The 19,206-nt window shown below is 46.6% G+C and overlaps 8 protein-coding genes across 8 annotated transcripts; 4 read left to right on the top strand and 4 right to left on the bottom strand.

The window, feature by feature from the left end:
- Positions 1-1,247: 1,247 nt before the first annotated feature.
- FOIG_13878 (uncharacterized protein) lies at positions 1,248-1,981 on the top strand (the record flags this gene model as incomplete). Its single annotated transcript, XM_031215052.1, has 3 exons — positions 1,248-1,411; positions 1,465-1,623; positions 1,666-1,981. The coding sequence occupies 3 exons, from the start codon at positions 1,248-1,250 to the stop codon at positions 1,979-1,981; spliced, it is 639 nt and encodes a 212-aa protein (XP_031055323.1).
- An 811-nt stretch (positions 1,982-2,792) lies between these two features.
- On the bottom strand, positions 2,793-4,179 carry FOIG_13877 (uncharacterized protein; the record flags this gene model as incomplete). The annotated part of the gene is made up of 4 exons (XM_031215051.1): positions 2,793-2,834; positions 2,883-3,221; positions 3,277-3,944; positions 3,999-4,179. 4 exons carry the CDS (start codon positions 4,177-4,179, stop codon positions 2,793-2,795), a joined length of 1,230 nt encoding a protein of 409 aa, XP_031055322.1.
- A 740-nt stretch (positions 4,180-4,919) lies between these two features.
- On the top strand, positions 4,920-6,015 carry FOIG_13876 (uncharacterized protein; the record flags this gene model as incomplete). Its single annotated transcript, XM_031215050.1, has 3 exons — positions 4,920-5,417; positions 5,491-5,712; positions 5,764-6,015. The coding sequence occupies 3 exons, from the start codon at positions 4,920-4,922 to the stop codon at positions 6,013-6,015; spliced, it is 972 nt and encodes a 323-aa protein (XP_031055321.1).
- A 201-nt stretch (positions 6,016-6,216) lies between these two features.
- Positions 6,217-7,125, bottom strand: FOIG_13875 (uncharacterized protein; the record flags this gene model as incomplete). Its single annotated transcript, XM_031215049.1, has 1 exon — positions 6,217-7,125. The coding sequence occupies one exon, from the start codon at positions 7,123-7,125 to the stop codon at positions 6,217-6,219; it is 909 nt and encodes a 302-aa protein (XP_031055320.1).
- Positions 7,126-8,509: 1,384 nt separating this feature from the next.
- FOIG_13874 (uncharacterized protein) lies at positions 8,510-10,386 on the bottom strand (the record flags this gene model as incomplete). The annotated part of the gene is made up of 2 exons (XM_031215048.1): positions 10,209-10,386; positions 8,510-10,140 (listed from the first exon to the last, which is right to left on the bottom strand). Exon 2 carries the CDS (start codon positions 10,097-10,099, stop codon positions 8,510-8,512), a length of 1,590 nt encoding a protein of 529 aa, XP_031055319.1. The 5' UTR covers positions 10,100-10,140; positions 10,209-10,386.
- Positions 10,387-10,901: 515 nt separating this feature from the next.
- Positions 10,902-11,830, top strand: FOIG_13873 (uncharacterized protein; the record flags this gene model as incomplete). The annotated part of the gene is made up of 3 exons (XM_031215047.1): positions 10,902-10,923; positions 10,955-11,336; positions 11,518-11,830. 3 exons carry the CDS (start codon positions 10,902-10,904, stop codon positions 11,828-11,830), a joined length of 717 nt encoding a protein of 238 aa, XP_031055318.1.
- Positions 11,831-11,869: 39 nt separating this feature from the next.
- FOIG_13872 (uncharacterized protein) lies at positions 11,870-12,511 on the top strand (the record flags this gene model as incomplete). Its single annotated transcript, XM_031215046.1, has 2 exons — positions 11,870-11,896; positions 11,999-12,511. 2 exons carry the CDS (start codon positions 11,870-11,872, stop codon positions 12,509-12,511), a joined length of 540 nt encoding a protein of 179 aa, XP_031055317.1.
- Positions 12,512-14,643: 2,132 nt separating this feature from the next.
- On the bottom strand, positions 14,644-18,629 carry FOIG_13871 (uncharacterized protein; the record flags this gene model as incomplete). The annotated part of the gene is made up of 9 exons (XM_031215045.1): positions 14,644-14,770; positions 14,827-15,058; positions 15,118-15,202; positions 15,254-15,543; positions 15,607-16,323; positions 16,446-16,510; positions 16,737-17,356; positions 17,416-17,840; positions 17,906-18,629. 9 exons carry the CDS (start codon positions 18,627-18,629, stop codon positions 14,644-14,646), a joined length of 3,285 nt encoding a protein of 1,094 aa, XP_031055316.1.
- Positions 18,630-19,206: the final 577 nt, after the last annotated feature.

Genomic DNA, 19,206 nt, shown 5'->3' with positions numbered 1-19,206 from the left:
GACAATCAAGCAACGGCCCGGAAGTTTTAGCCAAATACAGAAACACCATCCTCTATACCAGACGTCTTTTCTTGCGTATTTCTCATTCTCAATATTCTTTTAACCCTATGTCTCTTTGTTGCCACTGGTGGCACCTGATTAGATGAAGGGTCCCCTTTCAATAACCGAGGGGATGGCGACCCCCAGTTGCTGCTAGAAACAGTCTGATAGCGCATCCTGTCACAGGCCTTGGTAGGGGAAAATGAAAGAATCGGAACGAGACGATCTTATTACACCGACCCGAACACCACACAAGCCTGACACCAAGGGAGAATACAACCACTAAACAAGAGGCATTCCATAATCCCGAGCCAGATTGGAAACACAGCCATAAAAAGTACATGTTAGATCATGTATTTCGACCGCAGATCTATTCCATATTTGTAGGATGGAATGTGTGCCATAACTCCGAGTCAAATCCTCCTGTACTTTCATGCCCCTTTTACAACCCAGTTAGGGTTGATAATCATAGATCGGGGGTCAAGCTAAGCCGCAGTAGCAGAAAGAAAAGGTTCTATCTCGCTCGACAATCGGTCTCGGCGAAATTGACATTCCCGACCACGGGGTTGTTTTAATTCATCGCATTCACCTCTAGCTGGCTTTCGGTCTATGATTAGTGATCAACGAAAGACTGACCGGGATCCATTTGTCAGCCAACATGTTATGTAATAATTATTATTCCATCGTCCCTCGCGACACGGACTGTCTTGCCACAAGGCTTTCATGAATTGTTCTACATGACATACACTTCATACCTTCTTGCAATGAAAGACACCCGAGGGGTTAAGCAGTCAGAGGTAGACGGGCAAACATTGTGCTAGAAGCAAATACTGCCACTAAGCCATTGCCCTTCTCAAGCCTATTAAGTCCCTCTTGAATCCTATTGAAAGATATCTCTTCCAGAAAGGGCTCAATATCATGTACAAGACTTCACCAGCAGAAGGACTAATGAATGTCTAAAGGTAGAGCATCAAATATCCCAGCCATCTCTACTAGACACCAAAATCTCCCAGTGTACCCTCTTAACCACTCTTTACAACTATTAAACAAGTCTTCAAACAACTACTCAAGGAAACGGCATTACAATGGTGACCCTTCAGACAGTTCAGACACAGTTCGCTTCTGTTGACGGAGTGAACGTTGCGTACCGGCGCTTCGGAAAGCAGAACACCTTTCCGTTGCTACACGTCAACCATCTTTGAGGGTCAATGGATGCACTCGATCCTCTCCTCTTCAATATCATTGCCAAAAGTCGAGAGGTCATTCTATATGACAGTTTCGGTATCGGCCACAGCGAAGGCGCCGTACCAGATTCTACTACAGCTATGGCCTCCATTGCCGCCAACTCCTTGCTGTCATTGGAGTCTCCAAGGTAGATGTAATTGGCTTCTCAATGGGTGGAGGGGTTGCGCAGATCCTGGCCAGGGACTACCCGCAGCTGGTCCACAAGTTGGTTCTAGCTGGTACACAATCCGCCATTGGAGACGGCGTAGTCTTGCCTCCACGCGATATGCTCGAGAGCGCCGCTGGGAGTAACGACATCCCTCCAACCGAGCAAGAGATGCATGGCTTGTTCTTCTATCAGTTTGAGACAAGCTTGGCTACTAGGAAAGATTAGTGGAAAAGGATTCATGAACGACAAGTGGATGGAGAAGAGCGCAAAGAATTCCTTGTTGGACAGGGGGCTGGGGCACAGCTGAAGGCCATTTTCGCTTTCACTGTGGACCTTAACAACTTTGACCGCCTCAAAGATATCAAGGCCCCAACTTTGGTGACGAATGGTCACACCGACGTCATGTCGCCCACTCCCAACAGTGTTAATCCACAGCAAAAGATCAGCAATGCTCAGCTTATTATCTACCCCGACTCGGGACATGGCCACTTGTTCCAATACCCTGAGATCTACGCACAGCATCTCGAGCTCTTCTTAAACGATCTATAGGAGGCTGAAGCTTAATCATGGATACAAATACTCGACTATATCTGGACTTGATGAGTTAAACCCCACACCATACCAGTTTTTCTTTATCATAGTGATAAATTATATAGAAGTCTTGAAAGTTAAAGATGTTAACATAATTGAATGTGTCATAAACATACGGCCCACTGACACTGCGGGCACCATTAGCTTCCATTTGCTGTAAGTCGTGAAGACGTGCCTGGAGGAGCGCTTTGGAGGCCAGGACCTGAATTCAAAGAAAGTGAATCGATGTATGGACAAAACAATGCAATTCATCAGAACAGGAGCCACCAATGGCCTAGTGGGAGTCCGTGAAGACGTTTGGGCGGCTATGCGGCTATCCGTCATCTTATATGCTTCTTATTGGCCAGATAGTTTAAGGATTATTCTGCGACTTCCAGATTGCGGAATATTGCCGTAATTTGTGGAGAGACGCGTTAACCTAAACGACCGAGCATAGCATCCCGAGACCGCTGAGTAATCTTTTCCGTAAATCGTACCTTAATTAGGATAGCAATGTAGTAGGTCGCGTCTTCGATAAAGTCAGCGCTCAGTAATCAAACCCGTCTCTCTGATATCACAGAGAACATCACACTCAGAAACCTATACTGCATTCGGACAATAATGGAGTAGTGCATATAAGTGCCATATCATCCTAGCTAAGCATTTCTTGCATCCGCCAGTGCTGTATCAGGCAGCTCTAGATCTGCCAGGCATATAGAAAGATAAATAAACCTGATGCTCCAAGCTAACCGGTTAAGGAAGGAGAAAAAGCCGATTACAAGTCTGCTACCTAGCTCGATCCAATTTCTCGAAGACGAGCACCATACCAAGCCTATATAACATTAGTATCATACTGGGATTCGGTTCGCATACAACATACTGTTTCTGTGCCGGCACCAAGAACCCGAACACCAAGTAATCGTATGAACCATGGCACCGGTATACTTGGCATATTCAATGCGAGATTGACCTCTTCTTTCTCCGGGCTGAGCATTAACTCCTTGGGCAGAGAAGGATTCAACACTGCTGGTCTAGCCAACCCGATGAGATCACATGCCCCGTCTGCAATTGCCTTATTCATGCCCTTTCGCGTGCGGAAACCTCCTGTAACAATTAACGGAAGACTGGGAAATTCACGTCGAATAACCTCAGCGAAATCTAGGAAGAAGGCTTCGCGTTCTTTGGTTCGAGTGGACGATTTAAAAGGTTCGCCGATCAACTAGAGGTAATATTAGCAAGATTCGAGATAGTCCGAATTCCACGAGTAAGCTCACCTGTCTATCTTCATAACTACCACCACTGATTTCAAGGAAATCGATACCTGCCTTGGTGATCGACTGTAGCTGCTCGACACAGCCTCTCAGTTCTGCCTCTGATTGATGGTCCACCGAGTTGAGTTTCAGGCCGATACAGAAGTTTGCTGGTACAACACTCCGGACAGCATTGATAACATCAGTGACGATCTTTGCCCGTTTCACAGCTGAACCACCGTACTCATCCGTTCGTTTATTAGAATGGGTCGATAGGAACTGAGATAACAAATAACCGTGGGCTGCATGGATCTCGACTCCAGCAAAGCCGGCATCAGCGGCAAGGCGAGCAGCGTTGGTAAATTGCTGCACGACTTTGCGGATGTCTTCACTGGTCATCTTACGGGGCGTGCCGAAGACCAGATGGCTTAGAGTACGGGTTACTATGCCGCTGCCGAATTCTAAGGGTACCGCACTTGGCGCAAGGTTCTTTTCGAATAGGCCGCGCTTACCAGCCCCCATTGGCGATTGCCTTCCGGGGTGGTTGATTTGCACAATGGTAGGTGTTCCATGAGAGCTGCACTCTTTAGCCCACGATTTCCACACCTCCAGCATCTTGGTGTATTCGAAAGATTCGCTCACACATGTATCTCCGGGCTGGCCCAAGTACTTGTGATCGATCTGTACGTTACCTGCAAGTAGTTAACTATCTGAAGAAGTCTGAATAAAAGAGGAATAGTAAGAACCTGAGATCAACATGCCCCATCCACCTTTGGCCCATGCCTGATAAGGTCGGCGAAACGCTTTGTCTGGCAGTCCATCCTTCGCCATAGCCTCAGCCATGGCAGCCTTGACTAGTCGATTTGGCAGAACCAAACCACATTTCAATGTGAGAGGTTCTGCGAGTACATCCACGTCGTCAGACATCGTGACAGTTATCTAGAATAGGATAATATGTAGGTGCAGGTTTTCATAGGCGTTTGAATGATGACAGGAGTTTCACGGGAAATAACATATATGCTATTACACTTGGAGGTTCTATAATATATGTATGTATGTAAGGGGTTTAACTCAAGGTCCATATGGCGTAAATTGGCCGAAACGCGCACGGTCGCGCCGGCCCCCACAGTCTCCCTACCACTAATAGCCCAGTCCCTCAATAGAAGACTATCAAAACGGGACTATGCATTAGTTATCCCGACGGAGCAAATATCATCCCGTGTCGGCAGAGGGAGACCAGAATGTTTGCCAGGAAGGGCTAGTCTTGCATCTCTATTGCAGGACTAAACACCGTTACATAATAATGCACAGATGAGCTCCGTCTCGTCTTCTCGCCGAGCAAATCGTGAATTTTACTCTGAGGCTTGAGTCCGGGCTTCTTATGTCTTCAGTCCGGCGTTTTGCGGGCGCTGGTAATTAGAAATCAAAACAGGCTGCGGCGACCATAGCTACCTAGTTTAGTCCCGAACCCTATAGTATGTTAATTCCGTGGTTCGGGTTACTTAGCATTTCGGTTATTGTTTCTTAAATATATAAAGATAAGTAATTTGTAGGGCGAGATCTTACTGCAGAATACAGCAGAACATAAATTTGCGCCCTCAGAGTGCTTCTTTTTCTTTTTCTTCCTTTTCACATTTACTATTATTCAAGCATCCAAAACCACAGCCATGGATGCCTTCCGCGGACAATTGGAACGCATTCCTGTCCCGATCACCTCATTCCAAGGCCAGACCATCATTATTACAGGGTCCAACACTGGCTTGGGATTAGAAGCTGCCAGCCATTTTGTACGACTTGATGCAGAAGTTGTCATTCTCGCGGTCAGGTCGCTAGAAAAAGGCGAAGCAGCCAAAGCAGCTATTGAGGCGTCCACAAAGCGAAAGAACGTTGTCCAGGTATGGCAGCTGGAAATGGACAAATATGATTCAATGAAGTCCTTCGCCTCAAGGTGCAATTCACTCGAAAGGATCGATGTCGTGGTGGAAAATGCTGGCATTTTGAGGAATACGTACGAAGAGAGTGAGGGAACCGAAATCACCATCAAAGTCAATGTCATCGGAACATTCCTTCTAGCACTGAATCTGTTTCCAATCCTTCGAAAGTCGTATGAAAAGACCAGACAAGCGTCAAGGCTAGTCATTACTAGCTCTGCTGTTCATTACAATGTGGGTTCCTGCTTTTGCTTGACCGCCCCCTTGAAGGAAATATTTCCGCTGTTTCAGATCTGACAACGCATAGGCGAAATTCCGAGAAAGATTCGAACCTTCAATCTTTGATGCTTTGAACGAGAACAGACCAAAATGGCTCAATGATCGGTATAATGTGTCGAAACTACTCGTGGTAATGCTTGTCCGCTCAATTGCTGCGGCAATGAAGGAAGGCCGTCATAGCGCTCAGCCAATCATTTTGAACAATGTGCACCCCGGGTTGTGCGAGTCGGAGCTGGACAAAGACGTCAAGGTACAGTCAAAGCTACGTTCTAGATCCAGTAGAAACTAACCTGCTATCGAGGGATTACCTCGCTACCTTCTCTCCATCGCCAAAGCACTCGTTGCACGCAAAACAGAAGAAGGTTCACGAACACTTGTGCATAGTGCTGCCGCTGGAGAAGAAAGCCACGGAAGGTACATGAGCGAGTGCAGAGTTAGAGAACCAAGCACGTTTGTTAGAAGTAAGGAGGGTGCAGAAACCCAGGCACGTGTGCATAAGGAACTAATGGCTATACTCGAGAGCATTCAACCTGGAATCACACAAAACCTTTAACAGAGTATTACCATCAGTTTGCTAAGTATTATTATTATATATCTTTTAAACTGTTATAACAACCTCCCTACTAAAGTACCTTTTTGATAAGAAAGCAGTAAAACCAGGCAAGGGACAGGACTAGAGATAAAAAGAGAGAGCCGCATAAGAATCCTATTTAATACTCGACTTTGAATCCCCACAACAACCTGACGGCTATGGCTATGTGCAGAGATACCTCTGCATAAATGAAACAAGCTTTGGTCCACTCTCCGCGACATCCTGATATAAATCCACATGTCCCTTTCCCTCCAGGACAACGAGTTCCTTAGGCTCCTTCGCGCGATCAATAATCAGCTGGCTATACCGAAACGTCATCGCCTCCCTCCCAGCTATCATAAGGACAGGTCTCGGCGAGATCCATTCGATATACTCAAATGCGTCAAAGGTCACCAGTAGCTCTGCGCTCCTAGTCACCATCTTGTTGGTGCACCTTGGGTGCTTCCATTTAGCGTAGTAACCCTTGATATCCTCCCTGGGATCAGCAAAGACATCCAAAATGTTGTGGACTGACGGGGGATTGCCTTTTGCTTCTTCCAACCGGTCCTTTGCAGCATCTGCCAACATCTTGCCAAGATGTTCGGGGCTGATCACTCCATCAGAATCTCTCATTCCATCTCGGACCAGTGTTCCAAAGCACATCGGTGAAACGCCAGCAACCGCCTTGATGCGTGGATCCGTTACCGCAGCAGATGTGCCATAACCAGCAGATGCACAAATTCCCACGACACCAATACGACCTGGGTCAACCAGATCATCCTCGAGGTTGCAGAGAAATGTGACAGCACATTTGAAGTCCTCCACTCGGTGGTAGGGGTCTTCTAAGCCCCGGGGCTGTCCTTCACTCTCGCCCTGATATGCTGCGTCAAAGGCAAGAGCAACAAATCCCTGTGCTGCTAAGGTCGCCGCGTAGAGTCCGGACGCTTGTTCCTTGACACCTGTGCCTTGGTGGCCGACTATGACGGCAGATTTCTTGCGATCTGCAAAGCCTGGTGCGGACGATGGGAGGTAGAGATCGGCAACGATTCGGATGCCTCTACTCGAGAAGCTGACTTTTCGTGTGGAAGCCATGATTTGAAGTACTAATGTACTATTCACTCTGGTTTTCTTTTGCTGGAAACTTGTATAGCGGCTGCCGTATATATTGCCTTGGGGCACCAAAGTCTCTACACGGAGTGTACCGTGGGTCCGATCGGACTTAAGGATGCCACAACCCGTTAACTGCGCTAAGCCATCATTTTAGTTCAACTGTCCATCTCCTGATCGCCAAGTCGCATCACGCCGAGCCTACCCTACGGTCCTTACCTTGCTGGCCTGCGCAGCTTTAAGGGGAATCAACCAAAGTGGTCTTCTGAAATGAATAAATATTATGCATTCTTCCCATATGTTGGTGTCGAACCTCACCCATTGTCCCATCACACTATCATTCCATAAGCTCCTTAATCTTTATACTTGAACAACCATTAAGCTAATAATGGATTCAAAAAAGACTCTCCATGACCTCCCAGCCACGCGTCTTTTCCGAACTGGCCATTCGGATAACGACCTGTCTGTCTCCATCTGCGGTGGTCGCTGTCAGATCGCATCAACACGACGGAACCAAATACTACTGTATTTTTTGTTATCTCATAAAGATCCCGGCCCTCGCTGTGGTTCGGTCCCGTGTGTTGTATTGTACCTATTGCCACAGATAACTCTAGTTTGATTGCCTGCTCATCTGGTTGTTATTTCTAATCATGTTACTTCTAATTATGTTGCTTACAATAATATGAAAATGGCTAATTACTAGGGCCCCACATCTTGATTAGTTCGTTAACCTCCAGTCTTTGCAAATACTGATATGTCTTACCGCCATGCAATTCTACCTCAACTCATACATATTAACGAGCTAGATAAATATAGAAATATTAGCTAATTCTCTCTTAACTCTTAACTACGCTTCCTTGCTATTATCTTAATCGCGTCCTGGGCTATCTCTAACCTTATATAAATATGGTAGTAGTGGGTCACTAGGATCACCTTTACCAAACTTCATCAGAAAACATATCAATACAATGTCGCAAGCAAAGATCTTTAATCCCTCTAAGAGGCGCATTTCTAACGCTAAAGGGTTTTTAATATTAGCCCTAAGAGGAAGAAACTATCTTTATAAGATAATTTTATAAGCTTCTTTTATAATACTATTAAGTTATAACCCATTTAAACCATAGTAACTTGCATATTTATCTTGGTATATAATTTCTCTAAAACTCTTTCTGTATCCCTTTGAGCATTCTTTGCAAGATCTTGGCCTACCAAAATTAACCACTCAATCGGTTCAGCTCTAAACTCGACTAAACATCTCAGATCCCCTTGTCCAGGTTGGCGAGCCTCCTCTAGCTGCATTTTCAACGATTCTTTGTACTGTTTTGGATCAAACAGATTCGACTCGGGCATTTTCTCAGTCTCGAGTCTTTCAAACATATCTTCCAAAGCACACGCTTAGAGGTAAGTCTTGAGGAAACCCATACCTGGTGACTAACAGACCCTGACCAACTACATCGTACTGGCCAACGTGCTCATTCGGCCTAAGCACGAGGAATGATCTTGTTAGAGGTTGGATTTGGATAATTGCACCTCCTTGCTGAGCTGCGCCACAAAGTAAAGCTGCAACATCAGAGCCGGCGAATAACGGCTGCGCTGTGTCAAAACTCCGGTTGGCTCTCTGGATATGGTCTGCGGTCGCCCCGTCGAATCCTAGCCGATTCTGAGGTATAAGACAAAGAGACGCTGATAATTGGCCTTCATCGTTCAGAGAAATTGGTAAAACACAAGGCCTCGTTTGTGAAGCCCGCGGAGGGTATTTCCCGTGACGGCTACTTAGTTCAGACGGATGTCGAGTCCTTGTCTCAACCAAAGACCTTAGAAGATAGTGGTCATGGTGAATATTAAGTGCCCGTAGAATGTCCTGGATACTGTTGGGCAAGTCGTCCGTAACACTGATCAACAGCTCCGCCAGATCCATCACAGTGGAAGGCTTGTAGACTGGCTGAATAGGTGCCATACCAACAGGCCATTTGACCAGGGAAAGCAATCCATATACCTTGTCCTCCGGCTTCGTACAGTGGAACAAGTCTCTGATATAGAGTAGGATGCTTCCAAGCGGCACGGGATTCAACGCATTGAATCGCATCAGCGTTTGAAAGCAGTGTGTTGGAGTTGAAAGGCTACTGCGTAACAAGCTTACATCTTCGACATCGTGCTTGCTCCCCCCCAAGCTGATACATAAAGCAATGTAGTAGCACAGGTTGAGTTCAGGCTTTGAGAAGGTGTCGCAGCCACAAAGGATCTCGAGATCGTTGCCACTTCGGCTTGGTGCAGTAAACTCTTGGATAACCCAGACCCTGCTCCAGTAGCTCCGATTCGCAAACTCCAGACATGCCTTACGAAATTGAACACCGAATTTGTGTTGAAACATCGGCGAGCCCGGTGGATAGGAGCGCAAGAACTTTTGAATTCTCCGTACCTTGCTCCGCCCTTCAGTGTGGTCACTCCACATTCCAGGTCGAAGGACCTCCCGGTCTGCATAAACCCGTGGGTTAAGGACTTTGATCTCATCCAAAACGGTGCGGAGCATCTGGCTGTTATCGGCATGTGAGCCTATACACGCCAGGACCTTGGTTGCCTTGGTATAGATATCGCCCATCATTGCAACTTGATGGCCTTTTTCGTCATTGTCATCCTGATTTATACATATGGAATCAATCCATAGGTAGACAGGTTCTTGAAGGTTTTGATCAGATGGATATCGACTGTAGATCTGGGTCAGAGCAAAATAACAGTTTTTTGTCACCATCATCGGACGACCGTTGATAAGGAGTTCTTCAGTCAAGCAGCTGTCTCCCCATGTGTATGAGACAGCAAAATAGCGCAAATTGTTAGCGACTGAATGGGTGCTGAGACATAACTGCAGAGGTAAAGCAGTCTGCGGGGCTTTGACTTGTACCAGTCGAATGTTCTCAGCAGGATCACCCAATGACTTGTGTTTGAACGTGACGTTATTCATTGTTGTTCTAATTCTTCTTTATAGTCGCAGTTCACCTTGATCTATGCAATATAATTAGCAATGGGGTGAGCGGGGGAAGAAGTGCCCTTTCGATGTGGTGTTTGCTTACGTAGGAGGCCTCCTGGTCTCGTCACCTACTCAAGGATCGCAACTGAAGAGAGTCGCTGGGAACTAAAGTCGTCAAATATTGCAACTTGACGCAGGTTGAGTACCCAAGTTTTGTTTTTCAGCTCCCCCAAATTATGTCTCGATTTTATATTTTGTCTATCTTTGACGTGATCTAGTCAGAATAACTCACAATGCATGGTGCGGGGTTTGCCAGGTCTTGTGAGGCCTTGTGAGCCAATATTACCTGCAGGCTGCCAATCATGTGAGGCGGAGTGTAAAGGAGCGCTGCGACTGGGCAGAGGCTAATGTTCCATCCTGTCTATGTACTATCCAAACCTTGGTAAAATGCGTCAGGCATCTAGCTAAATTATCTAGTTTTCCTACACTATTTTGATATCTCTAGGCGATAGATCTGTCATTATTTAAAATCTATTTAGGTTAACCTACATCTAGCTGAAGAAGAGCTTTACACGTAGTGAAGTATGACGGGCAGTGTGCTGGAGTCTCTAGACCGGTTTCAAGCCACACTTGAGTTAATTGGTTTATCTCTGTGCATAGCCTACCTGTGCAAACACTGCAGTCAGCCTTGGGCAGCAACCTAAGGCACGGCTTCTCAAATCCCTATTTGTTTAGTGCATTCAGCCGCACTTCCACATTGTCACTTTATTTTCCCTTCTACAAACTCTCAATCCACATGTTATGCCGTAGCAAAGGAGGTACTGGGAATAGCTGCCAACGTTATCGCAGTGGTGGAAATTTCTGTCAAGATTCTACAGGTCTGTTCTCAATACGGCCAAGATGTCACAAATGCCAAAGCCGATATAGCGGAGCTACAACAAGAGGTTGAGACACTATACGATACAGAAAAGAAGGTGAAGACACTCATCGAAGGCCCTCAAGGCGCCAAGCTCAAGGCATCTCAAGACTTTGCACTAAAGATTACGGAAACCCTCAGTGTCTTATCTAAGGTAGACGCGAAACTGCACCCGCCCGCCAAGTCCAGCGTGAGACAACGCTTGGGATTCAAGTCACTGAAATGGCCCTTTGAGAGTGACCAGGTTCATCGCGTTGTTCAGCGTATACGCAGATGCTCGGAATCACTTTCGCTTGCCCTGCAAATCGATGAGATGTAAGTAATTTCCCATTTTCTTTATTGAACCAGCTAATCAATATTTAAGTACACTGTTATTTGAAGCCGACATCAGATTAGACCAAACTGGGTCCAAGATAGAAGCGACTCACTCCAAACTTGACAAAACTCACCACAAGTTGGATGAGATTTACTCCAAACTCAACAAACCAGACGATAGCTTGCCCAATGGTGTCACTAAAATACCTAAAGTCGACGATAGCTTGGATATAGCTGCACTCCCATTAGCCGTCGGAGCCACCTACAGTTCATTTGCTGAACAAGACAACAGCATCCGTATCCAGAGCACTCGCTCTGAAATCTTGCAGGAAATAAATTACTGGCTGGACGGTGACAACTCGGAGACCGTTTTCTGGCTACAAGGCATGGCTGGCACTGGTAAGTCAACTGTCGCTCGTACCGTAGCTACGCGTTGGGACAAGCGTAATCACCTTGGAGCAAGCTTATTCTTCAAACGAGGTGATGGCGACTGAGGAAATCTCTCTTACTTCTACAAAACTGTCGCCTCCCAGATGGCTATCTCGATTCCAAGCGTATCTGTAAGTATCAAGGCAGCTATTAATTCAGACCCTCTCTTAACGTCTAAGATGGCTGAGGAGCAGTTTGGCAAGTTGATATTGTAGCCTCTTTTACACTTACAGCCCACGGACAGAAGAGTCATCGCTATCGTCATTGATGCGCTAGACGAATGTGATGGAGAAGCAAACGTGAAGCGACTCCTTAACATCTTGACCCAGACAAAAGTTGCGTCGAATGTCAAAATCAGGGTTTTCATCACTAGTCGACCCGAGCTTCATATCCGACTCGGCTTCCGCTCTGTCTCCGGCAACTACGAAGACTTGGTCCTTCACGAGATCCCAGAGGATGTCATTCGAAGAGATATCAAGGCATTCTATATAGAAAATCTCAACACAATACGAGAGGAGTACAATCTATCCATCAACGATGACCGAAGGCTTGCAGACACATGGCCCGGTGACGAAAACATCAAAGCTCTTGTCAAGAAAGCCGTTCCATTGTTCATTTTCGCAGCAACTGTGTGTCGCTTCATCTCTCAGCGTAGAAGCGCGAGTCCTGATACGCAGCTTCAAAAAGTGTTAGCCTTTGAGACAAAGAGCCATGAATCAAAAATGAATCCTACCTACCTACCATGACTCGAACAGCAGCTTGAAGGCCTTTCATGAAGAGAACAGGACGAGGTCATTGAAGACTTTCATCGAGTTGCAGGCCCAATTATCATTCTTGAAACACCATTTACTATACCTGCCCTGGCCAAAATCATAGGCATAACCGAGGACATGATCCACAACAGGTTAGACATGCTTCACTCAGTTTTAAATCACCCAAAGACAGTCAATACCCCTATAACTCTTCTACATCTTTCATTCCGAGACTTTTTGCTAGACTCAGAGAAGAAAGGAGTCAACAGGTGTTGGATCAATAAGAAAAAAGTAAATAGAGAAATCGCAGCTAGTTGCCTTCAAATCTTGAACTCCTCCCTCAGGGAAGACATTTGCAACATCGTGGCGCCTGGAACCCGTCGCTCAGTGGTCCTAACAACCCACATAGCTAGTCAAATCCCGATTAAATTGCAATACCCATGCTAATACTAGGTTCTATACCTCAGAAAAGCCTCAAAATCCTCCATCAGCTCTGTAGAGATATCGCAGTTCTAAGAAGGCCATCTACTCCTTTTCTTTTCTTTTTTTTTTTTTTTTTTGAAATATCTCAGCTTCATAAGGCTTCTCTGAGCCGTTTACAATATGTTAATCAACCTTCAAGACATTACAGATGTATAAATATAAAAATCATGTTTTGATTAAAGCTAACTATAGGGCAGGAAAGCAATCATACTACCTTACAAGAGCTACTCACAGATAATCACCGTTTTCGTCCCATGAACTTTACAATCGTCGACTAGTTTCCCTTACAGCTCTATTCATCACTCCGTTGCACCATCCCATCTAGCAGTCTACTGCACCATATCTTCACCAAAAGGAAACCTTTATGGATATCGCAGCTTCGAAGTCCACAAAAGGACTGGGATCAACATCAGCAACTCTTGGAAGGGCATAAGACCGAAATAGTGGGACGTCATTTCCCACGGACAGCACGCATATGGTGTCCTTGTCATGGGATTGCAGCATGAGAGTCTGGCGCTTGAACACTGACGAGTGTATCCGAGAAACCTCGACTCTGAAACTTACAAGTACTGATGCCTCAATTCCAGTATCTACATCTTCCAAGATGGTGTGGGTTCTCGTCAAAGTTGATACGAAATTGCGATTTCGGCGTGGAGACATGGCGGAGCTTATGGGGGAGGTCGAAATACCTCTAAGCACTACGCTGACGCCTCAGCTTTCGCCATGCGCCCAATATTGTGCTTTTATAAACTGTTCAAATCATTTTGCTCTACTTCATTTAGGTGCATCAGGTCAAGTGCGTGAAGTGTACCTCGGGTACTCGAAAACGGTTTGCGGTTCGGAACGGCATGTTGGGATGAGGAGTGTCTCCTATCATTCTCCCGTGACTCTACGCGTGTCGCTTTTTCTCCAACTGGAAGCCCTCATAGATCCTTCCTCTGGTATATCGAGTCTGGCAAATGCATCAGAAAGTTCCAAGACGAAGAAACCTTGAAAGTCTCCCGTGACGACTCCTCCGTCAGCAAATGCTCCCTTGGTCTCTGTGTCGATGCGTTGTCAGTGGCTTTCGCTCCAGAATATTTGCGACGCCAAATTGAGATCAGATGGCTCCAATCTGGGAACGTAGTTCAGACCTTTAAAGGCCACACAGGCTATAGAGAGACGACAAGTTTCTTGAATAATTGCAAAATACTTGGATCCAAGTTGGAGTGAAGGTGAGATCAGGACTTGGGACATCGAAACTGGGGCGTGCCTGACTCTCTTCCCGGTCCCTATCAATCCTTTCTTCAGTGGAGTCTCCATATCTGCTGATTATCAGATGGCCTGTTCTCGCCAAGGAAGTCAAACCATAAGCGTCACTGCCAACACTCGGAATGGGCTTTCTATGAGCACAAGGTTTAGCCGGGACTTAGTGCAGAAGCTGATCCTATCGGCAGATGCAACTGTTGCCGCATCGATTTCTCTTATTGATACGATCGGAGTTTGGGACTTTCGCATTAGAACGTGAATATGCTCTGTGGGTTTCATGTCATATAAACGAGAGTCACATGGAGTGCATTTATCCAACACCGTAAACTGAGATTCTAGACTACCTTAGCATACTTACAGCATTACACCGCGCAAGCTCTCCACGTTACCATTTGCTAAACGATAGTTGTGGGGGGAAGATTGGGGCAAAGCTTTTTCAGATGAAAGACGTCCGTGTTGCCGGTCCGTATGTTGCGCCAGTTTCGCTCTTCACCCGTCCACCAAAGAGCAATATTGTTGGTTCTGATAGTAAAGCTATGATTAGCACACATCTTCTTACCAGGAGTAAATTAACTCACCGTCGATTTTTGTATGTCCAGTCCCAACCTTCGCGGTAGATCCTGACAGCGGAGTCGAGGACTATGCGGTTATACGTACCCCATTCCTCAGCTAGTGTGACATCTGGATCATTTGGGCCTTTGATGGCCGTGTACCATTTGTCAAAGCGATCCAGCCGGTCGTACACACCCGCGAAAGTATCGCACCACATGCCCCAGATGGTATCGTCGTTTATGTAATTGAAAGTAAGGCCTACGAGAAAGAGCTTGATGAGTATCAAGTGCGGAGATCAAAGCTGGAATACTGCTCACCTATTTCCTTGACTGTCATCCACTGCTCATCGGTACTCATGCGAATGTATTTGTTTTGGGAGTAAGACTTGGACAGGTCGAAGACCTAGTATTGTTAGTGCCGTGCTTTCGAGTCCCAGGACAAAGAGGTGCTCACATTCTCCTTCTTACGGTTCAATCTCTCCTGTAAAATTGCGAGGCGGTCCTGGTGATAGTTGTTGCCGAGCTCCGTGTGTAGTGTGCCGAACAAGGAGTAGGTCTCCTCTTGATCTGAAGGATTGGTCCATGGAAAGTCTTCATTGACGTCCATGATCCAGTCCTCGATCCAGGCACTGTCAACTTTGCCTTTTGTGACTCCTGGAGATGGGCTTTGCCTTTTGATTTGGCCATGAGTGAGCCACTCAGTAAAGAACTGACCCAGGTTCTGGCCCTCGTAAACATGCTCCGCTTGAGAAAGGCACCACATGTTAGCAGTCGCGTTGATGTAATAGGTTCCAGCGATAAACTTACTCTGATACGCTGATGGAACGAAGACGCCGTTGCCGATATGGGTCTGGTCGCGTGTAGGTTTACGCCCGATACTCCAGTCGGTACAGTCGGCCGAGCTATTTCCCCAGTAGCGGGAAATAGAGTCGTAAGCACCACCATCGGCCCCGTCCCATACCTTCACCACGTCCTTGGGGAACTGCGGGAACTTGTATTTAGCCGAAGTTTTTGGGTCGGGGGGTTTGTACAGCTCGTCGTAAACTTTGACATTCTTCCAGCCAAGATGGATGAGACCTGCACGAGTGTGTAAATCGTTCTTGTGATCATGAGCCTCACCCTCGGGAACGTCGTTACAACCGATTCGGTCCCTTTTCAAGACTACATGGGGACCTGGCCACTCCATTTCAGCCTCGACTCTTTCATCCGTGCACTTTTCACATGGTGGTATATCGCGACGAGGTCCCCACTTGCATTGCATGCAAACACAGCCACAGCAGCTTCTTTGGTGTCTAGGCTGCTCTTTAACACAAGATCCGCATCGTCCGTTATCACAGTTGATCCTGCCGAGATTTCGATTGACGCTTTGTTGAGCAAAGAGGTTGGCGCCGTAGCGAAGTGCATTGTTGGGTCTGAGTTGCATGTAACCAAAGGTGTCTTCGGGGTTGTATAACCCTCTCTTATTGTATTGGTTAGTCGATGTGGCAGCAGACTGGTTTCCTGGTGAAGGGAACTCCACGGTTGCTCGCTTACTCTTGGTAGAGTAGCAGGGCTCGTGATAAGGAGCTTCCTAAATATGTCAGTTAGAATGAGATGCTCTTGTCCGCCGATTGTGACTTACTTTGTCAACGAAAAGTAAAGCCGACCCACTGTCATTTTTCCAGCCAAGAAGATCTCTTGTTTGTCCGTTAGCGTGGTTTCCTGAAAGTCACTTCCAGCATTGGATTGTACTTACTTGCCAACAACCCCTTGTCTAAGTAAACTCCTAAATTCTGTCAGTTCATTCTATATGGTGCGCGTGGCCGGGAGCAAGATTTACTTACGAGGCTGATGCATGAGGGCAGACTTGGCCGTTCTCGGCTGGTGGGATATCCCAACTGGCATACGTCTCGCTGGTAACAAGTAACTATAACAGTTGCAACTTAGTACACAGATACTATAGAGGGGAAATGGATTCTGGGAAACTCACAAACGCAGCGCTGGACTCGCGAGTTGGTTGCTGACCCTGTACATCGGGGAATATGCCAAAGTCCAGGCTGAGCCCAAAAACGAGATTATGTCCGATTTGTATGGTGCTGCCTTTCTCGCCTCCGTCTCCATAAAGAATGTCATCGTTAAAACTATCCATCTCGGTTTCCTTGTGGTCCTTTCTAAGACTGTCCATCTCGTCTGGAAATAGAATGTGAGGAAACACGGCTGGAAAGTGGCCCAAGTCAGTCTTGACTCGTGTAGTCAGACGTCCGTATAAGGTCGCCGGCGCCGCATGATTAGGTGCGGTGGATGGGGACTCATTTATGTGAGACGTGGCCAAAAAGGTTTGCCGAGTGATGAAGGGAGTGAGTCTCATGAAGCCCCACAAAGACCCTGCATTAATCGTCTGTCTTTGAAAGGCTTCATAGTATTCCTCGCTCTTGGCAGGATTGCCCTTTCCGGCCATACTGATATCGAGACGACCCATTCCGCCAACTCCAAAGGTCAAATCCGTCTGGCCAGTGACTTTGATGAAGCCAGTGGCTTCCTTGACGTCAACTCTCGAAGAGCCTTTGGTTGAGGTTGCCTACAGCACCGTATCAGCAAGATCGAAGTCGGAATGGAGAGAACATGTAGAATACTCACAATGACTGTAGCAGCATAGTGTAGTCTGGCATCGACTTTGCCCTCCATGAAAGCTGCGATACCTTCACCATAGTGCTTACCCCTTATGGGACAGTTCTCGACGGCTTGCCAAAAGACCGGCGTACTTAAGTCCTTTTTGACTTTAAGCCCGTATACACCAGAACCGTATCGGAACCTGTCTCCTTTTTGTAAAGTCTTCTTCCAATCAAGGTTGAGAGACGAAAGATATCTGCGCTCGACATCACGCTTCTGAACACCGGGAGAGTCGACAAGACCGTCCCAGTATCCTTTGACGTTTGTCATATCCATTCGTATGGATACATTTGCGTCGGCTCGCCGCTCGTGTTTGTTGAAGTCAAAGGAGAACTCGTATATCGGAGACGTGGGGGTATGTAGCTTGGCCAGGTGGTCTGGCATAGTTTGGTCTTTGAAGGATATATGTCAGTCAAGGATTACCGTGCAAAGGGCGAATAAATGGAAAGCGGATTACCTTCAGCAACCTCTAGTGAGATTGCTCGAGCAAAGGAATTTGGTGCACACTCCTCTGGCATCTCTACCAAAGTGCCTTCAACTCCACGCTCCATCACCCTAAAGCAGCCATCGACATCCTGACTGGTGCAGACGACTCTAGCTTTCTGAGTTTGGTTCACGGGTTGGTCGAGTACGCCAGCGGGGCAGTCAAGGAAAACAAAAGGATCCGGTCGGCCATCTCTCTTCTGGAGTTGGGTAAGTCCATGAGACTCCCCAACAGCGAGAAGAAAGCCGGATCCTGAGCTAGCAGGTTCTACCGCGCCAGAGTCGGAGCCGCCTCCAAAGGTAATGAGGCCATACTGCAGATCAGAAGGATCTGAGGGGATGTGCCCCTCGGGGAAGAGCCTCGTGAGATCGACGAGGTCGAAATCGCGGCCGTCCGACTGTCCCGCGGGTGTTCCGCCTGTGGCAGCGGTTAAAGCAGATAGCCTGCTATAATCGCCTAGGCCCTGAGTAGAAGCACTGGAAGTTGCATGAGGAGTAAGTGCTACTGGGACATGGATCCCTTCCGACATGTTCCCTGTGGAATTTACTTGCACTTCTTCATTGCCAATCTCTCGATCAGTTTGATTGGGGCGTTCGTGGTGGTGGGAATAGGATGCAGTGACATAGGGTGTGAAAAGAGAGGGAATAAGTAGTGCACACGTAAAGAGTGACAAAGCCATCTTCTTGGAATGACCCATGACGAGAAGTTACTAGACGGATAGAACAGATTTCGTCAAAGAGACAAGGATAATACAAAGAGAAAAGTAAAGGATTCGGTCACAAAACAGTGAAATTTGGATGGCCTGTTACCTTTACATGACCAGCTATATACAACTCTTCACCAGGCAGGCTCTTATTATGCCTGTTGGAGACTGTCATCAGGATATCTAGCTTTTTCAGACAAAAGCTAGATCTTAGGCATCGGTGAGGGCAGCGAGTATATTGCCTATATGTGTTGATATATCCTCTTTAAACCTCAACCTTATCACAGAGGGCAATTAGTACGTCGCCCATATGTGTTGACATGTGTTCTTTGCCTTTTTGTGTTGGGGCTGAAGCCTCTTTAAAACTCAAGCTTAATATATCAGGTCTTCACATGTGTATCTAAACCATTTGTGACTTATTTAGTTAAGCTTTCTTTAACTGAACTTATTCCTGGGTACTACCCAAACTCTAACAGATAGTATATATGTTAACACATATAGGCAATATACCTATTGCCCTCGTGCCTATTTTCTTGCTTTTAGCTAAAAAGCCAGATACTCTAATTACAGT

The sequence above is a fragment of the Fusarium odoratissimum genome, assembly GCF_000260195.1.
Source record: "Fusarium odoratissimum NRRL 54006 unplaced genomic scaffold supercont1.36, whole genome shotgun sequence".
NCBI lineage: Eukaryota > Fungi > Ascomycota > Sordariomycetes > Hypocreales > Nectriaceae > Fusarium > Fusarium odoratissimum.
The sequence above is the reverse complement of the archived record's forward strand: the minus strand, read 5'-3'. Positions and strand labels throughout refer to the sequence as shown.